The 11,505-nt window shown below is 46.0% G+C and overlaps 1 protein-coding gene across 1 annotated transcript in view; it reads left to right on the plus strand.

The window, feature by feature from the left end:
• LOC104393483 (alpha-2-macroglobulin-like protein 1) overlaps positions 1 to 11,505 on the plus strand; it is a 26,308-nt gene that overhangs the window by 1,352 nt on the left and 13,451 nt on the right. Inside the window, exons 3-13 of the mRNA XM_010002988.1 lie at positions 2,521 to 2,683; positions 3,208 to 3,260; positions 5,103 to 5,123; positions 5,627 to 5,786; positions 6,564 to 6,648; positions 7,945 to 8,056; positions 9,081 to 9,195; positions 9,399 to 9,508; positions 9,998 to 10,165; positions 10,387 to 10,617; positions 11,296 to 11,359. Coding sequence (XP_010001290.1) covers positions 2,521 to 2,683; positions 3,208 to 3,260; positions 5,103 to 5,123; positions 5,627 to 5,786; positions 6,564 to 6,648; positions 7,945 to 8,056; positions 9,081 to 9,195; positions 9,399 to 9,508; positions 9,998 to 10,165; positions 10,387 to 10,617; positions 11,296 to 11,359 — 1,282 coding nt within the window. The remainder of the gene's footprint in view (positions 1 to 2,520; positions 2,684 to 3,207; positions 3,261 to 5,102; positions 5,124 to 5,626; positions 5,787 to 6,563; positions 6,649 to 7,944; positions 8,057 to 9,080; positions 9,196 to 9,398; positions 9,509 to 9,997; positions 10,166 to 10,386; positions 10,618 to 11,295; positions 11,360 to 11,505) is intronic.

Raw genomic sequence — 11,505 nt, forward strand, 5'->3', positions numbered from 1 at the left:
CTATTCACCCTGGCCAGGCACTCCAAGGAAGGCTGCCTGGCCAGGAATGAAAAGACTGAGGAGGTCTGGAGACACTCGGTAACTGCAGCTCGTTCTTCCATCCAAGAAGGAAGCTGTCAAGCTCCAAGAAGGCCTGTCACAGGGTGCAGTTTGTGAATTGTGATGCAGTAGTAGCCAAACCATTTATCTCAGACAGCCTTCCATCATGTCTGCTTCCTCCCACACTTCTCTCTAAGGCTGAAAAGTGTGCTGGAGGACTAGGAAAGACATGGGAGGATGTGCACACGAGATCAACACAAGTCTCTTTGATTTGCCAAGCTCATGAGCTTTTTTTCTTGGTTTGCAACTGATGAGTGTAAGTGGATTTCATCCTCCATGACCTACACACTCTAGGAAAGAGAATTCTTATCAACACAGACCTTTTAATAATTTGGGTTAAATATCCTCCATCTTATCATAGAATCATAAAATGGTTTGGGTGGGAAGGGACCTTGAAAATCATCTATTTCCATCCCCTCTGAATGGGTAGGGACACCTTCCACTACAGCAGGTTGCTCAGAGCCCCATCCAACCTGGCCTTGAACACTTACAGGGAGGTGGCATCTAGAACCCCCCCTGTTCTGGGGGAGGTTCCAGTGCCTCACCACCCTCACAGTAAAGAATTTCCTCCTGATGTCTAACTTAAATTTATCCTCTTCCAGTTTAAAACAATTATCCCACATCCTCTCACTACAAGCCCCTGTAAAAAGCCCCTCCCCAGCTTTCCTGTAGCCCCTTCAGGTACAGGCTGCTATAAGTTTCCCTCAGAGCCTTCTCTCCTCCAGGCTGAACAGCCCCAACTCTCTCAGCCTGTCTTCACAGGAGAGGTGCTCCAGCCCTCTGATCAACTCTGTGGCCCTCCTCTGGACTTGCTCCAAGAGCTCTATATTCTTCCAGTGCTGGGGGCTCCAGAACTGGACACAGTGCTCCAGGTAGGGTCTCACAAATGTGGAGTAGAATCACCCCCCTTGCCCTCTTGACCATACTTCTTTTGATGTAGCCCAGGGCATGGTTGGCTTTCTGGGCTGCAGGTGCACACTGATGATTCATGTTGAGCTTTTTATTCACCAAAAGCCCCAGGTCCTTCTCTATCCATTCCCCACCCAGCCTGTATTTGTGCCTGGGGTTGCCCCAGCCCAGGTGCGAGTACCTTGCACTTGGCCTTGTTGAACTTTATGAGGATGGCATGGGCCCACCTCTCCAGCCTGTCAGGGTCCCCCAGGATGGCCTCCCTTCCCTCCAGTGTGTCAACCACACCACAAAGCTTGGTGTGTGTCATCAGCAAACTTACTAAGGGTGGACTTGATCCCACTGTCCATGTCATTGACAAAGATGTTAAACAGCACCTGTCCCAGTACTGACCTCTGAGGAAAGCCACTTGTCACTGGTTTCCATCTGCACATCGAGCTGTTGGTCACTACTGTCTGAATGTGGCCATCCAGGCAATTCCTTATCCAATGAGTGTTCCATCCATCAAATCCATATCCTTCCAGTTTTGAGACCAGGATGTCATGTGGGACAGTGCCCTTGTACAAGTCCAGGTAGATGCCATCAGTTGCTCTTCCCTTGGCCACTTATGCTGTGACCCCATTGTAAAAGGCCACCTAATTTCTCAGGAATGATTAGCCCTTGGTGAATCCATGTTAATTGCCTTCAGGAGGATCTGCTCCATGACCTTGCCAGGCACAGAGGAGAGACTGACTGGCCTTCTTTCCTTCCCTTTTTGAAAATAGGGGTTATGTTTCCCCTTTTTCATTCAGTGGGCACTTCACCAGCTTGTCATGACTTTTCAAACATGATGGAAAGCAGCACTGCTATTCCCACAGGAGCTGCAGATGGATCTGTCAGGTCCCATGGACGTGAGCACTTTCAGGTTACTTGGTCTCAAACCTGCTCTTCTCCTACAGCAGGCAGATCTTCCTTTTCCCTTTCTCTGCCTCTGATTTCTGTGACCTGGACAGTGTAGCCTTATTGATGAAGACTGAGGAAAAAAATTCTTCAGTACCTCAGCCTTCTCCATATCCTGCATGACAAAATCTTGTTTCCTTCTGCAGAGGGCCCACGTTTTTCCCTGTTCTGCCTCTTATCACTGGTGTACCTCTGGAAACCCTCCTTGCCCTTGAATTCTCTGGCCAGGTATAACTCTATCTAGGCTTTAGATTTCCTAAACTGATCCCTGGCTTCTCAAACAACTTCTTTGTATACTACTCCATGCAGTGGCCCTGTGAAGGAGCAGGCACAATTTCTGTGCAAGAATAGACTCCCTTTTCCTCCTGTCCAAGATCTGTCCCAAGTGCAAAGGCATTGTCCCCTGTGCTTCCATAGACATAGCCATCAGCCACTAAGGGGACACCCTGTGCTGGCCTTCAAAGATGGAGAAGAGGTTGGCTTCACAGTGCAGCAGGAGTGAGGAGAAGAACACTGCCCTGATGCCATCTTGTCCTTTACTTCTAACCTGGTGATTCCTCTTTTGTGTCACAGGTTCCCCAGCCTGCAGGCAACCAGGTGGTGGGCACTGTCCACCTGCGCATGGCCAACGGACACTACTTCAGTGCAAACGAAGAGAAGCAAGTCCTGATTCACAGGGCTGGCACAGGGACCTTCATCCAGATGGATAAACCCATCTATAACCCAGGACAGACAGGTGAGCACCCTGACATTTCCCCTACCTTTATGTGCCTGGACTTTGTTTCCAGTTTCCCGTAGAAGGTGTTCTGAGTGCTTTGTGCTGTGTGGCTTCCCTGGGGACAGAAGGGGAAGCTGTCTGCTGCCTTCTGGAGTGATAGATCCATGCACCCTGTTTTTGGGAAGGGAGACAAGGAATGGAAGGGTAGGTCTCACACACTCTTGGAAGAGGGATCAGATCTGAATGTGGTCTCCTTGGCCAGGGCCAGGTAAGACTGGTCTGCTTATGCTGCAGATGAGAAAGCGTAACAGTGATGCTGGGTACAGCCCACGGGAAAGGCCCAACATTGTGAGTCGGGCTGCTGGGTTGTTGCCATACTTCTGGGGGGATGAGGTGCTGGACAGGGTTGTGCAAGGGGTGAAGGGGCTGCCAGCAGGGCTGTGTGGGGAGCTGTAATTTCAAGGTCAAGTGAGCATAGGGCCAGTCAGTCCCCAAACGCACCCCATGTGTATCATATGCCTTTGTCCATTTATTCCCTTCAGTGAAATTTCGGATTGTGACGCTGACTGAGGACTTTGCTCCTGTTAACATCAAGGTAAGGCCTGTCTAATTGGAGGGGAGGACGTCCCCGGGCTCCCTCCATCAGGTCTGCCTCCTCTGCCACTCCTACACAGTGGAGACCGAGATGGCCCGAACGGCTGCAGCAGCAAGGGTGGCCAGTGCCAGCCCTTTACTAAACAAAATGACCTGTTTACCTGTGGCTGTGCTGCTGCTCTCACAGGGTGGCTGCTGGCCTGTGGCAAGGCTGGCATTGCTGGAGGTATCTGAGGAGTGTGCCTGTGCTTCCTGCTGGCTGGGGTAGCACAGGGCAGTCCCCAAGCTGTATGCACTGCCCTTCTGAAGAAAAAAAAACCCAAACAACAGCAGGGTTTCTGGGGACACCTGCGGGCTGCTGGCTATGGGCACAATCAGCATTACTCAGCCAGACCTGAAGTTCCCCTCCCACAGCTCTGGAAAGCTCAGCACTTTGTGGAGTGTGTTGCACCTAAGAATGCCAGGAGGGTCTGAAGAAAGCTGGGACACAGGTGCAAAATTTTAAGAACAATTAATTGATATGGGAAAGGACAGGCATGAAGTGATCATAAAAGAGAGAAAACAGTATAAGCAAATTACAGTGATTCGCTGCTGGCAGCAGCTCTTTCTCCCCATGTCAAGAGAGTTGCCAGAGATTTGCATATGTACTAGCCAAGAAACTGCCAGACTAGCATCTTTCCACGGTAAGCAATTATACCTGCAGCCAGCAGCTGTAGCTATCTCACTGTCCTCCAGCAATTTAAGGAGATCCAGCAAGAATTCGTGCTTTGACAAATAAATACTGAAGGGCAGATGTGAACAGAGAGGTGGATTAAATCCCTCTAGACTGAAATGAAGGGAGAGATCCTTCCAGCTCCTTTATTGATGAATTAATTTCTTCTTTTGGGTGCTATTAGTGAGTGCCTAGGCCCACAGACTCCTTTCTCCTCCCAACAGAGAAGTAATATCTTTTGTATTAGTTATACAATAAAGTAAATAATGCATTTACTTCCATGCCTACAATTGGTTTGTGGATCTATTTTACCACAAATGTTTGATGTCCATGTGTGGATATAATTAGCAGTATAACTGTGAATAATGTTGTGGTGTAAATTCAGAAGAGCTAGTGTTTAAACAAAGCTATTGTGAGGCTCGAGTGCACTGCAGCATTAAAGCTAAAATACACAATTCGTATGTTAGATGGGCTGGAGATAACAGACCAGTTACTCTCCCAAGCCCCTGTTCCTGCCTCCTTATGCTTTGAGCTCCCAAATAGCATGTCCTTCATGTCCTCCACTACTGCCTCCTGGCTGATAGCTGCAGTAATGTAAGAACAGGGAATTAACAGGCTTGGAAGGACTAAAGTATGTCCTTCTTTGTCTCTCCCTGTTACTGCCAGCTGCAATCGCAGTAATTCACATCCCAGTTGCACATTACTTCCTAGGCTGGGTTTTTTACAGAAAAATGTGGGATGTATTCTTCCCATAGATTATGAAGTTTTATTACAAAACTGATGCATCCTAATATGTATGAACTTGGAATGATGGTATTTGTGAGTCTTGCTAATATTCTTCTTTTTATAGTACATTCTAGCTTCCACAGTTGTAGAGTATCTATCAAAGTACATCTTAAAAATTCAGGGGTCAAAAAGCAAATCTAAAGAATAGCACAGATTTTTATGTTACATATTTTCCTTACTACTTCAAAGCCATTCCCCTGGTTTCAGTGCGATCAAGCTCCTTACACTGTAGTATTTGGGACAGGCAGTGTTGTCATTGTACATGGGCTAGGTAGGTAAGAAAAGTTTATATGCTGATTGCTACATCATACCAGGTTCTGACATTGCTGTCTGTTTCCTCTGCAGTACTCCATGGTGGAAGTCCAGGTGGGTGTTTCTGACTCTTCAGATAATATGAGAAAAGGTACTTCAATATGGAGAGTACCTAGGCTGATGTCTTACTGAGTCAAGTTGCTTTTCTTTTGGTCTGTGTATGCACATGCATGTACGTACTCTCTGCACATGTTTCTTCTTACTAAGCATTGCTATGCAAATGGTTCAGCTTCCATCCAGTTCTACATTTACAATCAACAACCAGGCTTTAGCTAAATCTTACAGATCATCTTCATGTAAGACTGAAGATTCTAAATGCTAGGACCTTTCATAGCTTCTTTTTTGATGGCAGTACAGAGTAGAGTAACCCTGAGTGGGCTGAGTTCACCTCTGTTGGTGCTCCAGTACTCAGGTCACTTCAGCCCCATCTGGGGAAAAAAACATCAGGATTCTGTGAAAGCCTCTGAAATCTCTAACATGCCTTTGAATCCTGTGGAGTCTGGGTGGATAACAGAGTTTCTGAAAACTGCCTCTTCTTCCCTTTCTCTGGACTGCAGGATCCAAACCAAAACCGCATTAGCCAGTGGCTGGATGTGAGACCAAAACAGGGCATTGCAGATCTCTCTTTCCAGTTAGCTCCCCAACTCTCTCTGGGGACTTATACTATCAGTGTCAAGAACCCAAAGGTGTTGAGTACCTTTAAGGTGGAGGAACAAGGTAAGATCAAGTATGGAGAACAAAGAATGGGTTGGAAAAAGTTTGGTTCTGTCTGTATAGTATTATGTAGCCAAAGAATGTAAAATGAGATTTACTGTCTGAGAACTGGGATTAAACACAAATCTAGAGGGGGCAATATCAGAAATTAAGACGAGGGGGTTTGTGCTGGAGATTCCTGGGGAAGATATCTGCTAACAACTAGGCTGGCACAGAGTGAGAATACACTGAAGACCTCTGCTATATGTTAAAGGGTAAAAGGTTATTCTTTCTTTTTTTCCCCCTGTTTTCAGTTGGTCCTTGCTTTTACCTCATGAACATGAACCTTCAGGTTCATGGGCCTTGAAGACGATCAGAGGGCTGGAGCACCTCTCTTGTGAAGGCTGGCTGAGAGAGATGGGGTAGTTCAGCCTGGAGAAGAGAAGGCTCCAGGGAGACCTTATAGCAGCCTTCTAGTACCTGAAGGGGCTACAGGAAAGCTGGGGAGGGACTTTTTACAAGGGCTTGTCGCAAGAGAACAAGGGGTAATGGTCCTGGAAGTATTCAAGACCAGGTTGGATGGGGGTCTGAGCAACTTGGTCTAGTGGGAGGTGTCTCTTCCCATGCAGAGGGGTTGGATCTAGATGTTCTCTAAGGTCCCTTCCAACCCAAACCATTTCATGATTCTATGAAATTTTTCATGGGTCTCCAGCCTTACACGAACACACTCTTCCCTTTTGTGATTTCATGTCTAGGTAGTCTGTTGCCTTCGATGGAGTAACTCTGTGGTTTTTGTTCCAGTGTTGCAAAAGCCTGATGTTTTCTTTGAGGGACCAGCTCAGGTTTATGCTTCAGACAAAACTTTCCCTCTGCGTGTGTGTGGCAGGTAAGGAGGATGCTCAGTGGAAAGGAAAGAGCTTATCAGAAGTGTCTCTCCTTCCATATGTCTATCTCTTGAATCCATCAGGGAAAAGTGGCCCAAGAAGCACCAAACACAGTTATTCCTTATGAGGAATCCCAAATCGTGCAAGAGTCAAAGTGATGGGTTCTTCCTTGGAGACACCATCCAGCTGTAGGGAGGCTTTTCCCAGGCAAGCAATACTGTGCTCTAGAAGCTGTGTATGTCTAGCTTTGAAAGACCTTATATGAGGAAAAAAATGTATCTGGTATGGGAATGATGTACTGAGGTAAAGGAGCAGGAACTGGTGCTTTTTTAGAAGGTTATGCTGTTCCTTCTCATTTTTGTTTCTAAACCTACTACCTTCTTTGACGCAGCAAGTAGGTTTCCCTAGTGATATAGTAATTAGAAAACCTGAGGAGATGAGGGTGGGAAGGGAGGAATGACCCCAGTATAAGCACAAAGGAGGAAGGAGAATGATCTGGAAAGCACTTGGTAGAGTGATAAAGGGAGTGAGCTCGTCTGTATTTGGGACTGGGTTGTTTGGAGACTTTTGTTGTCTCTTTCCTGTTAGCCTAACATAATTTCTAACTATTTGGGACATTTAAAATCAGACCATATGAAACTCTAGTAGAAAACAGTATGCTGCATCCCCGGTATGGGTCATGGATGTCTTCCTGCTACTGGTACTGTCAGAATCATTGCTTTGAAGGGAAAGCCAGCGAGGAGTCAAAACAGTGAAATGCAGCAAATGCAGGGGAAATGTCTGCACTGATAAGGGCACACTTCTGCTGTGCCTTGCAAAAAACAGCAGAGTGGGTCTGATGACGGGAATGAGAGTCCAGCTCATGAGGCAGGTGTGAGGTCAGTCTGTAGCTCTGTTAGTGGCATACCATGCTTTTTCTCTCTGCAGAAACATAGGTTTCTTCTGTTTTCAGACCTGAGTTCCTATCTCTACTGGCTGCTGCTCTGTGCTGCATAGAAACATCAGCTCAGCTCTCTGTGTCTGCTTGCAATTCCAGAACACCAAAAACCCAGAAGTGCTTTGAGAGAGCTTTGGAGACTGCGGATCCTTTCCTGTCTATGCTTTATTTCCACTTCTGTCAGATGCAGGACTGTGCTATTGCCCTCCTCAAGTACACAATGTGCTATGTTTCCACTCATGCCTGCCCGCATACCAGCTGCATAAAGATCTTCATCAGTAAGGCCACATGTGTGGAGCAATGTGCTCAGCAAAACACACCATGTCTCTGCACTGTAGCTCCCCTGGTGTTGTCCCTGCAGGTACATCTATGGGAAAGCAGTGCAAGGAACCATGCGGGTAACCTTGTGCCAGAAGGCAAAGAGGCGTCTTCCAAATGCCAGCAAGGACATCTGTAGGGAATACAGTGGGTTGGTGAGTAAAGTCCTGGAAGATACTGGCTGGTGAGGGAGCATCATGCAGGACTGTGTCAAGGCCTGAGTGAATGGAATGAACTGCTACGTAAGGATAGTTTGCCAACCTCTGTAATGTGGGTGTAGACATATTGGGTTTTATTCAATGAATGCAATAGTTGCTGTCCAGACCAACTGAGAAGACTTCACGCCCAAAAAAGTTCTTCATTGTAACTTTGCTTAATAATGACAGGGACTAGAAAAGAGGACTTTTACAGAAAGATACAGAGTTCTGTACTTTTCTGGAAAGAAATATAGGTAACCAGAAATTCATGCAGTGTAAGAGATTGCAATTAATATAACTTTCTCAGGTGCTAAATTACTGTGCTAAGGTGAACCTGTCCTGGAGCTGCATAAGTACACTAATGTATAGTGGAGGCATGTCTAATTCCATAATCAAATCACACACTGGCTTTTATACTTTATTTTCTCTGTTTGTTTAATTATTTTTATTTTTTTTAATAGCTTGCATATGTTTATATCTTTCTTATTACCTCTTTCTGTTCCTAACAAAGTATTTCAAAGCTGGGTTCTTCCCTTGTTTGTATATGGTTGGAAGTGTTTCATGCTTTACAATTTGTCATTTTGATTTGTTATGTTAGTAGTAGTCTCCCAGCTCTGGAAATTATCTGTTACTTTTAATTTTCTTTTGGTTCTGCAGTTCCTCTAGCTAGATCTGTTCACATACTTGTATAGTTGCTCTGTGATCCATCTAGTGCAGTTTTCAGTTTTCTACTGAAGTTGGAAAATTGGCCATCTTGTTCCACTGTGATGTGTGTTTTGCTTTATTTCTACAATATGACTTACACAGATTCATGCATTTCTATAAAATAGAAAATACAGCATTTAAAATGTTAATTATATCTATCTATGGGTCTGCATTATTACTTGCTGCAGTCAACAGGTATGACAGAATGACTAATATCCTGTGCTTCTGACTCCTTCCCTTTTCCTCAGCCCTAAACACCTGCCACTTTCTATTGCAGGCTGTGAACAAGGGGTGCTTTACCACGTCTGTAAGCATGTCAGCCTTCAACCTGGCTCGCAGCGAGGCAGACAGCAAGCTCTATGCACAAGCCTCTCTCCTGGAGATGGGCACAGGTACCCACGGTGTCAGCAGAGTTGGTGCTCTAAACTAAACTAGAGAAGTAGCTGCCAGAGGAACAGCCTCCAAACCTTGGAGGGTGCTGGTGTGGAAGTTTGAGACACTTTGGTGGGCATGGGAATAACCAAGTGAGATTCAACTAGGGGGCTGTGGTCACCTCTCGTATTGATCTTGCTTCCCTTGCACTGTGTTCTGACAGGGGTGCAGATCAACACCTCCAGCCAAATCCTCATCTCCAGGATAGCAGCAAAGGCAATGTTTGAGATGCCCAATACATATTACATCCCTGGAGTACCCTACAGGGGGAAGGTGATTTTTTCCATTGCTTTTTCCCATTTGCCAAGGAATTTGGTATCTAGTAAATTTTGCTGACCCAGACCACCTTCTGTTCCTTAGACAGAGCACATTACCTTGCAGTGTGTCATGTTACTTGACAGTGTGTCTCCAGTTCCTGGCATTTCAGATTCCCTGATGTGTTTACACCTCCAGCTTCTGCTGAGAGTGATGAGTGATGTTTAAGCAGGGATGCTGCAATGCAAAGGTGTCTCAGCTTTTGTCTAGGAGATGAGGTCCTCACGATCTAGTCACACACACCTTTTGGAACAGACAGTTTTTAACCACTCTCATTTTAGATTTAGATATGAAGCAGTTTATAGATCTCCTGTCTTCTTGGGGCTGGACTGATATTAATGCCACCTACACAGGAGGGTCTATGTTTGTCAGAGGGAGGGAGGTTTTAGGAATGACTCTAGAAGAAATATCTGATTTGGTTTTTTTGCCTCACTCTGTTGTCACCAGATTAAGCTTCAGGATCAGTATGGAAATGGTATAAAAAATAGAAAAGTTTATCTTATCATAAATTTCATGAGGCGTCGCCTTATCAAAACATACATCACAGATGACAGCGGAACAGCATCATTCAACCTGGACACAACTGCCTGGAATAGTTCATCAGTCTCTTTGGAGGTAAATTCCACCTCTGCATACAGAGAAGTGAGAATCCTTGAGCTCTGGTAGTGCTCCCCGCTCCTGCCCACAGGACTTGGACTTCCCACACAGCTCTGCCTGTGCAGAGCCAGCAAGAAGATACCAAGCAACAGTCTTACCCAAACCAGGCAGATGACATCCTAGCAAATCACTGAAGCATTAAACTCTTGATTTCTGTGTATTTCTGGTTCCCCTCTCAGGGAAGGTTCACACTGGAGGATCTCACACACACCCCTCGAAAATCTGACTTCAGTTACATAAACGCTTTCCATCACCTGCAGCCTTTCCATGTCACAACCAAGAGCTTCCTGGACATACACCCACTCACAGAAACACTGCCTTGTGGACTGAAGCAGAATGTCCAGGTGACCTTCATGCTCAGTCGGGATGATATGGGAGAAGACACCAGCCGTATAGGTTTTGGATATTATGTGAGTAAGAACAGTAGAGAACCTGGAGTGAAAGGCTTTGCTGATGGGACCAGAGACCAGTGAAATGTTGAGGATGTAATTTATAATGTATCTAGAGCAATAACTGGAAAAAACTTGCTCTTGCAGAGGTGGCTGAACACTACAATCAGTAGAGCTCAGCCTGGACACAGTGTGATCCTGGTATGAGGGCCCCAGTCACCTCCATGGGTGGGAGGAGGCTTGTATCTTTGCAGCCTGTCACTCCCTTAGCCTCCCTGAAGGCTGCAGCAGGAAGTGTCTTGTGCAGAGTCTGCTGTCATTCTCTTCTTCCTTTAAAACTTTAAAGGATCATTTTTTTATTCTGGTTATCAAACAGCTACTTAGTGTAAATGTCTTTTGGTCTGCACTGGGGACCTGCCTATTAGAGGGAAAATAACTCAGCTGTCTTCCACTTGTCTCCATTGAACCCATCACTCATCCATTGTCCTAACAGGATAGACCAGACCAGGATCTCATACGTTAAAACTTCTCCTCCTACACTGTGATGTCTGCAGATCTCCTGGATCTGAGGTGTGGGATTGTATTGGACTCACAGGTTATTTCTGAGGTTGCTTAGTAGGGCAAGATGCACTTGGGTGAGTGTGACTGTGCTCTAGTGGCAAACAGCAGTTTGCCCACCCTGTGTTCCTCCTCCTGCAGGTCACTGGGAGGACTGGAATTGTTGTCAGGGGCCAGAAGATTGTCCAGGTTGGGAAGCTGCACAGTAAGTCTGCAGTAGATGGACAATGGGAAACAGTTGAGACTGGTGGGTTTCTAGGTCAGACAGTGATTGATGCCAGGGAGGGCCTGTGGGAAGATGGACCATATGACATCAGAGAACGGAGGAAGAGGGCAGACAGAGCAGCAGCA

The sequence above is a fragment of the Chaetura pelagica genome, unplaced genomic scaffold (assembly GCF_000747805.2).
Source record: "Chaetura pelagica isolate M959 unplaced genomic scaffold, ChaPel_1.0 scaffold117, whole genome shotgun sequence".
Lineage (NCBI taxonomy): Eukaryota > Metazoa > Chordata > Aves > Apodiformes > Apodidae > Chaetura > Chaetura pelagica.